The 12606-nt window shown below is 40.2% G+C and overlaps 1 protein-coding gene across 1 annotated transcript in view; it reads right to left on the bottom strand.

The window, feature by feature from the left end:
- Nucleotides 1-2128: 2128 nt before the first annotated feature.
- LOC115208427 (matrilin-4) overlaps nt 2129-12606 on the bottom strand; it is a 60111-nt gene continuing 49633 nt past the window's right edge. Inside the window, exons 8-11 of the mRNA XM_029776481.1 lie at nt 5506-5910; nt 5013-5165; nt 4618-4722; nt 2129-2658 (exon numbers count right to left, since the gene is read on the bottom strand). Of these exons, the coding sequence (XP_029632341.1) occupies nt 2600-2658; nt 4618-4722; nt 5013-5165; nt 5506-5910 (722 nt within the window). The 3' untranslated portion in view covers nt 2129-2599. The remainder of the gene's footprint in view (nt 2659-4617; nt 4723-5012; nt 5166-5505; nt 5911-12606) is intronic.

Raw genomic sequence — 12606 nt, 5'->3', positions numbered from 1 at the left:
ATAATCGTCGCCAAACACATTGGCTCCAGGTCATCTACAAGACCCTGCTAGGTAAAGTCCCCCCTTATCTCCGCTCACTGGTCACCATAGCAGCACCCACCTGTAGCACGCGCTCCAGCAGGTATATCTCTCTGGTCACCCCTAAAGCCTACTCCTCCTTTGGTCGTCTCTCCTTCCAGTTCTCTGCTGCCAACGACTGGAACGAACTACAAAAATCTCTGAAATTGGAAACACTTATCTCCCTCACAAGCTTTAAGCACCAGCTGTCAGAGCAGCTCACAGATCACTGCACCTGTACATAGCCCATCTATAATTTAGCCCAAACTACTACCTCTTCCCCTACTGTATTTATTTATTTTATTTATTTTGCTCCTTTGCACCATGTTATTTATATTTGAACTTTGAACTTTCTTCAAACTACAAATCTACCATTCCAGTGTTTTTCTTGCTATACTTTATTTACTTTGCCACCATGGCATTTTTTTGCTTTTACCTCCCTTATCTCACATCATTTGCTCACATTGTATATAGTCTTATTTTTTTTCTACTGTATTATTGACTGTATGTTGTTTACTCCATGTGTAACTCTGTGTTGTTGTATGTTGTCGAACTGCTTTGCTTTATCTTGGCCAGGTCGCAATTGTAAATGAGAACTTGTTCTCAACTTGCCTACCTGGTTAAATAAAGGTGAAATAAATAAATAAATTAAAATAATTGTTATGCTTTTTGTGAACGTTTATCGTGAGTAATTTAGTAAATTTTTTGTAAATTCCCCGGAAGTTTGCGGGGGGTATGCTAGTTCTGAACGTCACATGCTAATGTAAAAAGCAGTTTTTTGATATAAATATGAACTTGATTGAACAGACATGCATGTATTGTATAACATAATGTCCTAGGTGTGTCATCTGATGAAGATCATCAAAGGTTAGTGCTGCATTTAGCTGTCTTCTGGGTTTTTGTGACATTATATGCTAGCTTGAAAAATGGGTGTCTGATTATTTCTGGCTGGGTACTCTGCTGACATAATCTAATGTTTTGCTTTCGCTGTAAAGCCTTTTTGAAATTGGACAGTGTGGTTAGATTAACGAGAGTCTTGTCTTTAAATAGCTGTAAAATAGTCATATGTTTGAAAAATGGAAGTTTTCGGATTTTAGAGGAATTTGTATTTCGCGCCACGCCCATCATTGGATATTGGAGCAGACGTTCCGCTAGCGGAACATCTAGATGTAAGAGGTTAAAATAAATTATAAACAGGGTGGTTCGAGCCCTGAATGCTGATTGGCTGACAGCTGTGGTATATCACACCATTTACGACGGGTATGACAAAACATTTAGTTTTACTGCTCTAATTACATTGGCAACCAGTTCATAATAGCAATAAGGCACCTCGTGGGTTTGTGATATATGGCCAATATACCACAGCTAAGGGCTGTGTCCAGGCCCCCGCGTTGTGTCATGTGTAAGAACATATACCACACCTCCTCGGGCCTTATTGCTTAAGTAAACCACAGCAATAGTTGGGCATAAACTTCCCTTCCTTTGTGGTGGTATTTTGATTTCACATAATATACCAGTAAATTCATGACCTCATTCAACTTCATACATAGTTACAAAGTAAGACAATTAATGTGATCTTAATTACTCATTTAGGATGTCTTTTTGGAGCTCAAATTAATACAGAACTTTCTCACCCTCTTGACAGTAATGTTTTGCTTTGATCTAGGTAATTTTGTGACGCTTGGTTTCACTTTTGTGAATCCAGGTACCCTAATTTTGTATTCTTTTTACGACTCTCCTATCATTTATTCCTCAAAAAATATTGGATTACATTACTTTCTATGAGAAAATGCATCCGAATTTGAAGTGGTAATAATAATAATACTTATTAATATTTTTTTCCCCCAGTTATCTACTGCTGGTATCAAACTTGCTATAAACACATAACATTAACAAACCATATTAAGGATAAACGGAGCACAAATAAAAACCATCTGGTGTGAGAATGGAAAAATACTGTGTATTTAACACGCACTATGCAGAAATCGCCCCGGCATTTCCTGGTTGATAAAATTCTAATAGTTTGCCTAATTTAAGTTCGTAGAGAATCATTGTACCATGTAAACAATTGTGAAATAAATTTTCCATAACCAATAATATTTTATTTTCAGCTGTTTGAAGATGTACAAAAATGAAAGTAAAAAGACACACAAACAAAACTTTAAAACTGGAAGCATAGAACCAATCTACCAGCTTCTTAGACTTTCGATGACAGATCTATAACTCATATTTCTATGTGAATTTGGTTGGGTCGCCCAAAAAGTTACATATTGGAGCTTTAAGTTATAAACAATGGATATACTTTCTAGTTGCCTGTGATTATGTCTACATTAAGTATGGATGTGCTTGAAGTCCATTGCATGTCCACATTCATGCGCTGAAATGAGATATTCTACATAAAATATTGTTTTGGGTTTCCATTTACATCATGGAAATTCGACATTGATAGGACTTGTGTTTTTACTGTTACATTCTTGACAGGAAAATTATTCTATGCTCAACGCATCTCCTTATTCTTGCTGGGTTACTTGAATGACATCCCTCATTTTCGTGACAGCAGCTGGTTCTCCATGCCCTCCAATTGTGCAGTCATACCTGTCAGTAGAAATGGGTTAAGGAAATAAACACATCATTCAATTTTATTGTCAAATGGCCTGTATGAGAAATGTTGGGCTGAGTTTAATGATATTGTGGTCAGTAGTAGTAGAATTGGATGGCATTATTGGATTGATGTTGGGCTGAATCCTAACTTGAAACGTGTGCACAAAATTTGGACTTTGGTATAAATTATGCATTGATGTCAATGGAAGATCTCTGCAACAACTTGAGTTACACGCACACACACACACACACACACACACACACACACACACACACACACACACACACACACACACACACACACACACACACACACACACACACACACACATTAGGATTTGGGCCTACAGTATATCACTTAAATGCATATTTATAAAGTATCTAAGGTAATGATAAAAAAATATATATATATACAGTACCAGTCAAAAGTTTGCACACCTACTCATTCAAGTGTTTTTCCTGATATTTACTATTTCCTACATTGTAGAATAATAGTGAAGACATAAAAAATATGAAATAACACATATGGAATCATGTAGTAACCAAAAAGTGTTCAACAAATCTAAATATATTTTATATTTGAGATTCTTCAAAGCTGCCTTGATGACAGCTTAGCACACTCTTGGGAACTGGGAACTTGGAAAAATACGAGAACTTGGGAAAAATACAAGGTCAAATCATGATGTCAGTGATCTTCAGGTCGGAAAGTCGGGGCTCTAGAAACAGGCCCGAGTTCCCGAGTTGGAATTCCGAGTTAAATGACCGTTCAAAACGATTTTTCCCAGTCGGAGCTCGTTTTTTTTCCAGAGTCCCCAATTGTTTTGAACGTAGCAATAATCCCAACCCATACTGATTGTCATAGCTATCCACCATGCATGAATCTGCAGTTAGCTAAAGTTAACCAACAAGGTTCAATGTTAGCTAGCTCGCTAACATTAGGCTATAACTAGCAAGGCAAATTTCTTTCTGAGATACTAATATTACTACACAGATCAAACACGTAACGTTAGCTAGCTAGCTAACAGTACGCTTTAATTTGCAATGAAAACAACTTTCTGACAAAATTATAAACTTATAATATCTGAATGTTGCTAGCTAGATTCTCTTACCCGTATGCATGGATGAATGCTTATCCCTCTCTGTCACGGATGCCATGGTTGCCCTTAGTTTGAAGATGGAATCCAGAGACTGGTGTTTTATAAAACAGCCTTCTGTGTGTTCTCTTTTTGACTCCCTCCACATTTTTTCCATCTCCTTAGCTATCATACTCTGCTTCCAGCGGGTATTCCACTGATTTCAAAACTCGGTCAACTTCTTCCGTGACAACAACACTGTTGATCTCCATTTCAGAAGACTCTACAATGTCTGGTTCATTGAAAATGTTTTTAAGTAAATCAGGGCTTTTCTCATGTTCTGATTCATTTTCAGTCAGAGAGTCAGCATGGCACGATTGTCCTCCAGAAAGTGGAGGGCATTAGCAACACTTTTGTACTTTTTCACGATATCTTTCACAAAAGCTGCAGTAGAAAGGATGACCTACACATACTGAGCAGCACATGCTACATGGCAGCACATGCTACATGACAGACCAATCCGAACTCATCTCTCGGCATGTCCAGCCCATCCATTATCTCAGCCAATTATGGCTAGCGGGAAGGTTCCCCTTTTTCTGGGGCTAAACCAACTAGGCTAGTAATTTAACAATTTTATTCGTATTTACAGGTGGCATACAAGTTTGTTATTAACCTGAAAGTTCACATTTTCCGGAAGGCATTTCTGCCAAAAACGCATTTTGATCAAAAATAAATGTTCAAATACCTCTCCTGTGAAGTAGTGGCGTGCGACACGCATATTTTCCTGAAATGAGTCGCATATACAGTAATTGGTCATGCTACAACAGGGAAAAGACAAGCTACAAAGTGCACCTTTAATGAACAAGTGCAGTATATAGAAGGATATATTTTGTTTTCAGCTGCTCCAGAGTGGACATTGTTGCTTGCTGGAACTCAACCAGACTCTCACAGGCACATGGGTCTTTCACCTCAATCTCTCCCTGGCTCTCCTCTGAAACACACACACACGTGATTTGTTTTACTATCTTTGTGGGGTCCACAACACACACAGAAACAAGACACAAGACACAAGACACAAGACACACACACACACACACACACACACACACACACACACACACACACACACACACACACACACAAACACACACACACACACACACACACACACACACACACACACACACACACACACACACAAACATTGCCTGACTGTAGATAGTGTTCTAAAATAACATGTTCTGATGTGTTGTGTTTTGCTTTGATCATAGAATACAGTACCTGCACAGACACTGAGCTTGAGGTTCTCGGCTATCTGGTTGATGAAAGTGAAGTCAGTGGTATAGAAGAAGTGCTTGTCTAGTGTCTCTGAGGCAATCTCACGCAGCTCATCCTCCATGGCCTTCCCAACACCAACAGCATACATGGTGATACCTGACAAGGAGGACAACACAGTATGTCACAAAAATGTTGGATGAAGTCCTAAACTGTATTTAATTGCAAGAACTGTTTTGTTGAAACAGCCAGTCACACACCAAAGTAGCAAATGGCAGGCGATTTGGACACATTTGTTGTCTGTAAGTAGTACGTATTACGCTTTAAAGAAAAAGTTATTAAACTGTTTTCATGTATGAACCAATTGATTCCATATTTCCTAGTCATCTTATATGAGCTCTTATCAAAGCAAGATATTCTCATTTTAATGCAATCTTTGTCATTCCCTTGGCTTTATGTAAACATTACTGCAGGCGCTTTATAAGTTTATGTCACCGACCTGCTTCTTTGGCCTTCTTGGCCCACTCAGTGATGTCGTCCTGAGAGCGGCCATCAGTGAAGACCAGGCCCACGCGAGGTATGTTCTTGCGGGCACCCTCGTCCTCCGAGAAGCTGTTCTCCACCATGTGCTTGAGGGCCAGGCCTGTCATGGTGCCCTTCTCCATGTACTCCACGTTCATCACCGCCTTCTTGATGTCATGTGCCTTCTCGTACATTTTGAGGGCGAACTCTGTACGCACATGGCTGGAATACTGTACTAGGCCCACTCGAGTCCCATGGGCGGACACATCCAGGGAGTCCACCACCTGGTTGACAAACTGCTTGACCAGCTCAAAGTTCTGGGGACGCACACTCTTGGAGCCATCGATGAGGAGGACCAGGTCGATGTTGGCCGATCTGCAAGCTGGGTGGGACATGGGGGTAATCAGGGCCCTTTTGATACAGTAACATGCCCCTTTCATTTACCATGCATGGATTGTAGGTCTTTCATAAAACACTGTGGGATGTGCAGTTATTATGCATTTTACCAGATCAGCATTGTAAAAGAGAATTTCTTCTCAATGACTTACCTGGCTAAATATAAAAAAAATTTCAAGAGCTGGATTTATTTGTAGGTTATGTCATTTCAGTAGCAAGGCTCAAGCCACGCCCACCTGAGAATACAGCTCAGTTCAGCTTTCATTTGGTTTTGTTTGAGAAGTGGATTATCACCGATTGAACTGACAATATTCATTCGATTACTTGTGCAAACCACATTTTCTCTTGGGCTTTACTATCGTGGAGAAGTGTGTAACTATGTCTCAAAAGGATGGGGGTATTGTCAGAAATCGTAGACATAGGGGTTCTATTTTTACAAAGCTAGCGCAATGATAAATATTAGCGCTGCCGGTATAGCTATAGGTTCCGGGGGTGTATCAAAAATATTTTAGCTATTTTCACAGGGAATTGAGTGCAATAGCTGGCGGTGGCGCGAAAGGGTTGGGTTTAACTCATTATAGGTGTGAAGAGGGCTTAGAAACTCACAGGCCAATCAATGCTGTTCACTGATTAATATGACATGCCGTTGTCTCAAGTTCTGTAGGTTACTGACGGTCTTTGTGATGTCTTAATTCGGCTGGGGGCACGGAATAGTCTCTTCCTAGTCCATTGCGGATTGATACAGTTTAATAAATAGCAGCCCTGCATTACACTGCTGGCTTGCCTCTGAAGCTAAGCAGGGTGGATCTGGGTCAGTCCCTGGATGGGAGACCAGATGCTGCTGGATCTGGTGTTGGAGGGCTAGTACGGGGCACTCTTCCCTCCAGTCTAAGGAAATCCCAATTCCCAAGGGCAGTGAAGGGGACGTTGCCCTGCGTAGGGTACTGTCTTTCAGATGTGACATTAAACAGGTGTCCTGACCCTTTGTGGTCATTTAAAAATCCCATGGCACTTATTGTAAGATTAGTGGTGTTAACCCTGGTGTAATGGCTAAATTCCAAACCTGGCTCCATTCCATCATGGCCACCTAATCATCCCCCTCATTCCTAATTGGCATATATCACTTCTAAACTGATGTGTGATGAGTGTTCTGGCACAAAAATGGTTGCTGTGCATCACCCAGGTGGGTGCTTCACATTGGTGGTGGGTTTCCCTCTACTATGTAAAGTGCTTTGAGTACCTCAGTTGGTAGAACATTTCTATATTAATTATTACAATAACCAGTAATAGCAACAGTGAAAAACATGGTTTTATATGACTGAATAATTTGAATATGTTTGGCGTGTATTTGGTAACTGGACAAGAGCCGCTCTTCGGAAATGGTCATGGATACAAGCTGAATGGAGTAGTCTATGCACTGCAGGTATGCCTATGTGAATTGTGAATAATGCAAAAGCCTCACGAGTAAACCATTTTAGAAACCTTTTATGGATAGGCTACTTGGCTAATGCATGTCCAGGAAAAAAAAAGACACCAGACGCATTGCTATTGAACCAGCTTTCGTTACAGTAGGGTAGCATATACGGGCTTGCTTATTAATCAAACAAAACGTAAAACAAGCAATTGTTAGACAGGTACACATATACAGGTTGAAAATAGTATTTGGCACAGATAAACACCTAAATTGGAACGCAGTGGCTGTACAGTAACATGCTATACATAACGTCAGACCTTAGGCTATGTGCTTCACAGCGCTCTATGGGTTTTGAATGGAAGCCATTCTGAACATGATTACAGTGCGCAACAAGATGTTGCCCCATCCCTCCCGCTAATTGGGTAACTTTTGCTAATGTTTTGTTGACTTAGTGAGGGAAATTTATGCAGATTGAACTTTCTAGTTTTTCTTTTTTTTTTCACTTAATGTTCTTTGCTCACTGAGTGCAACTTATTAAGCACATTTTTACTCCTGAAACTACTTAGGTACTTTATAACAAAGGGGTTGAATATTTATTTAAGACATTTCAGCTTTTCATCTTAATTCATTTGAGACCCCCCCCAGAAAAACATAATTCCACTTTGACATTAAGGGGTATTGTGTGTAGGCCAGTGACAAAAAAAATCTAAATATAATAAATGTTAAATTCAGGCTGTAACACAACAACAAGTCAAGGGGGGCCACCAGAGGTCTCTTCACAATCCCCAAGTCAAGAACAGACTATGGGGGGAGAACAGCAAAAAAAGAAACGTCCTCTCACTGTCAACTGCATTTATTGTCAGAAAACTTAACATGTGTAAATATTTGTATGAAAATAAGATTTAACAACGGAGACATAAACTGAACAAGTTGCACAGACATGTGACTAACATAAATGGAATGATGTGTCCCTGAACAAAGGGGGAGGGGTGGTCAAAATCAAAAGTAACAGTCAGTATCTGGTGTGGCCACCAGCTGCATTAAGAACTGCAGTGCATCTCCTCATCATGGACTGCACCAAATTTTCCAGTTCTTGCTGTGAGATGTTACCCCACTCTTCCACCAAGGCACCTGCAAGTTCCTGGACATTTCTGGGGGGAATGGCCCTAGCCCTCACCCTCCGATCCAACAGGTCCCAGACGTGCTCAATGGGATTGAGATCCAGGCTCTTGCTGGCCATGGCAGAACACTTGCAGGAAATCACGCACAGAACAAGCAAAATGGCTGGTGGCATTGTCATGCTGGAAGGTCATGTCAGGATGAGCCTGCAGGAAGGGTACCACATGAGGGAGGAGGAGGTCTTCCCTGTAATGCACAGCGTTGCGATTGCCTGCAATGACAACAAGCTCAGTCCGATGATGCTGTGACACACCGCCCCAGACCATGACGGACCTCCACCTCGAAATCGATCCCTCTCCAGAGTACAGGCCTCGGTGTAATGCTCATTCCTTCGACGATAAACGCGAATCCGACCATCACCCCTGGTGAGACAAAACCGCGACTCGTCAGTGAAGATCACTTTTTGCCAGTCCTGTCTGGTCCAGCGATGGTGGGTTTGAGCCAATAGGCGACATTGTTGCCAGTGATGTCTGGTGAGGACCTGCCTTACAACAGGCCTACAAGCCCTCAGTACAGCCTCTCTCAGCCTATTGCGGACAGTCTGAGCACTGATGGAGGGATTGTGCATTCCTGGTGTAACTCGGGGAGTTGTTGTTGCCATCCTGTACCTGTCCCGCAGGTGTGATGTTCGGATGTACCGATCCTGTGCAGGTTGTTACACGTGGTCTGCCACTGCGAGGACAATCAGCTGTCCGTCCTGTCTCACTGTAGCGCTGTCTTAGGCGTCTCACAGTACGGACATTGCAATTTATTGCCTTGGGCACATCTGCAGTCCTCATGCCTCCTTGCAGCATGCCTGAGAACCGTTCATGCAGATGAGCAGGGACCCTGGCCATCTTTCTTTTTGTGTTTTTCAGAGTCAGTAGGTAAAGCCTCTTTACTGTCATAGGTTTTCTTAACTGTGACCTTAATTGCCTACCGTCTGTAAGCTGTTAATGTCTAAACGACCATTCTACAGGTGCATGTTCATTAATTGTTTATGGTTCATTTAACAAGCATGGGAAACAGTGTTTAAACCCTTTACAATGAAGATCTGTGAAGTTATTTGGATTTTTATGAATTATCTTTGAAAGTCAGGGTCCTGAAAAGGGGACGTTTCTTTTTTTGCTGAGTTTACATAGAGCCATGACTACAAGGAACTCTATTCCACATCAGGTAATCAATGCAAGCAGTAGAATAAGATTTCAAAAACAAATCAAAATATACGATAGATCTCTTCTCAGGTCCATATCTATATATCTATATATATAAATATATATATATATATATATATATATACACTAGCACACACGTACATTGTAATATTGTTGTTTGGTGGTATTATAGATTTTGTATTGTAGATATGTAGTGGTGTAATAATGTTATATGATGCACTGTTTTATCTTCTGTTTTATGTGTGATGCAAGTGCCTTAATGTGTTTGGACCCCAGGAAGAGTGGCAGCAGCTAATGGTGATCCCTAATAAATACAAATACTTTCTGAAGGCACTGTATGCATATTGAAATTAGTTATTTCAAACTTCATTATTCTGTCAATATAATAATTAAACATATACAGTAACAGTCAAATGTTTGGACACACCTTTTCATTGAAAGATTTTTCATAATTTTTACTATTTTCTACATTGTAGAATAATAGTGAAGACATCAAAACTATGAAATAACACATATGGAATCATGTAGTAATCAAAAAAGTGCTAAACAAATCAAAATATATTTTAGATACAGTTGAAGTTGGAAGTTTACATATACCTTAGCCAAATACATTTAAACTCAGTTTTTCACAATTCCTGACATTTAATCGTAGTAACAATTCCCTGTCTTAGGTCAGTTAGGATCACCACTTTATTTTAAGAATGTGAAATGTCAGAATAATAGTAGAGAGAATAATTTATTTCAGCTTTTATTTCTTTCATCACATTCCCAGAGGGTCAGAAGTTTACATACACTCAATTACTATTTGGCAGCATTGCCTTTAAATTGTTTAACTTGGGTCAAGCGTTTCGGGTAGCCTTTCACAAGCTTCCCACAATAAGTTGGGTGAGTTTTGGCCCATTCCTCCTGGCAGAGCTGGTGTAACTGAGTCAGGTTTGTAGGCCTCCTTGCTCGCACACACTTTTTCAGTTCTGCCCACAAATTTTCTATGGGATTGAGGTAAGTGCTTTGTGATGGCCACTCCAATACCTTGACTTTGTTGTCCTTAAGCCATTTTGCCACAACTTTGGAAGTATGCTTGGGGTTATTGTCCATTTGGAAGACCCATTTGCGACCAAGCTTTAACTTCCTGACTGATGTCTTGAGATGTTGCTTCAATATATCCACATAATTTTCCTTTCTCATGATGCCATCTATTTTGTGAAGTGCACCAGCCCCTTCTGCAGCAAAGCACCCCCACAACATGATGCTGCCACCCCCTGTTTCATCAGACCCAAAGACATTTCTCCAAAAAGTACGATGTTTGTCCCCATGTGCAGTTGCAAACCGTATTCTGGCTTTTTTATGGCCATTTTGGAGCAGTGGCTTCTTCCTTGCTGAGCGGCCTTTCAGGTTATGTCGATATAGGACTCGTTTTACTGTTGATATAGATACTTTTGTACCTGTTTCCTCCAGCATCTTCACAAGGTCCTTTGCTGTTGTTCTGGGATTGATTTGCACTTTTCTCACCAAAGTACGTTCATCTCCAGGAGACAGAACACGTCTCCTTCCTGAGCGGTATGACGGTTGTGTGGTCCCATGGTGTTTCCACTTGCGTACTATTGTTTGTACAGATGAACATGGTACCTTGGCTGATTTCTTTTGATTTTCACATGATGTCAAGCAAAGAGGCACTGAGTTTGAAGGTAGGCCTTAAAATACATCCACAGGTACACCTCCAATTGACTCAAATTATGTCAATTAGCCTATCAGAAGCTTCTAAAGCCATTACATAATTTTCTGGAATTTTCAAAGCTGTTTAAAGGTACAGTCAACTTAGTGTATGTAAACTTCTGACCCACTGGAATTGTGATACATTGAATTATAAGTGAAAGAATCTGTCTGTGAACAATTGCTGGAAAAATTACTTGTGTCATGCACAAAGTAGATGTCCTAACCGACTTGCCAAAACTATAGTTTGTTAAACAAGACATTTGTGGAGTGGTTGAAAAACGAGTTTTAACTTACATCTAGACGTTCCGCTAGCGGAACACCTGCTCCAATATCCAATGATGGGCGTGACGCGAAATACAAAGTCCTCGGAAATCCGAAAACTTCAATTTTTCAAACATATGACTATTTTACACCATTTTAAAGACAAGACTCTCCTTTATCTAACCACACTGTCCGATTTCAAAAAGGCTTTATAGCGAAAGCAAAACATTAGATAATGTCAGCAGAGTACCCAGCCAGAAATAATCAGACACCCATTTTTCAAGCTAGCATATAATGTCACAAAAAACAAAACCACAGCTAAATGCAGCACTAACCTTTGATGATCTTCATCAGATGACACTCCTAGGACATTATGTTATACAATACATGCATGTTTTGTTCAATCAAGTTCATATTTATATCAAAAAACTGCTTTTTACATTAGCATGTGACGTTCAGAACTAGCATACCCACCGAAACTTCCGGTGAATTTACTAAATTACTCACGATAAACGTTCACAAAAAACATAATAATTATTTTAAGAATTATAGATACAGAACTCCTTTATGCAATTGCTATGTCTGATTTTAAAATAGCTTTTCGATGAAAGCACATTTTGCAATATTCTGAGTAGATAGCTCGCCATCACGGGCTAGCTATTTAGACACCCACCAAGTTTAGCCCTCCCCAAACTCAGATTTACTATAAGAAAAATTGGATTACCTTTGCTGTTCTCGTCAGAATGCACTCCCGGGACTTCTACTTCAATAACAAATGTTGGTTTGGTTCCAAATAATCCATAGTTATATCCAAATAGCGGCGTTTTGTTGTGCGTTCAAGACACTATCCGAAGGGTGACGAAGGGTGACGCGCCCGACACGTTTCGTGACAAAAAATTTCAAAATATTCCATTACCTTACTTCGAAGCATGTCAAACGCTGTTTAAAATCAATTTTTATG

This window comes from Salmo trutta, chromosome 14 (assembly GCF_901001165.1).
Source record: "Salmo trutta chromosome 14, fSalTru1.1, whole genome shotgun sequence".
Taxonomy (NCBI): Eukaryota; Metazoa; Chordata; class Actinopteri; order Salmoniformes; family Salmonidae; genus Salmo; species Salmo trutta.
Note: the sequence above shows the minus strand (reverse complement) of the source record. Positions and strands in the feature narration are given on the sequence as shown.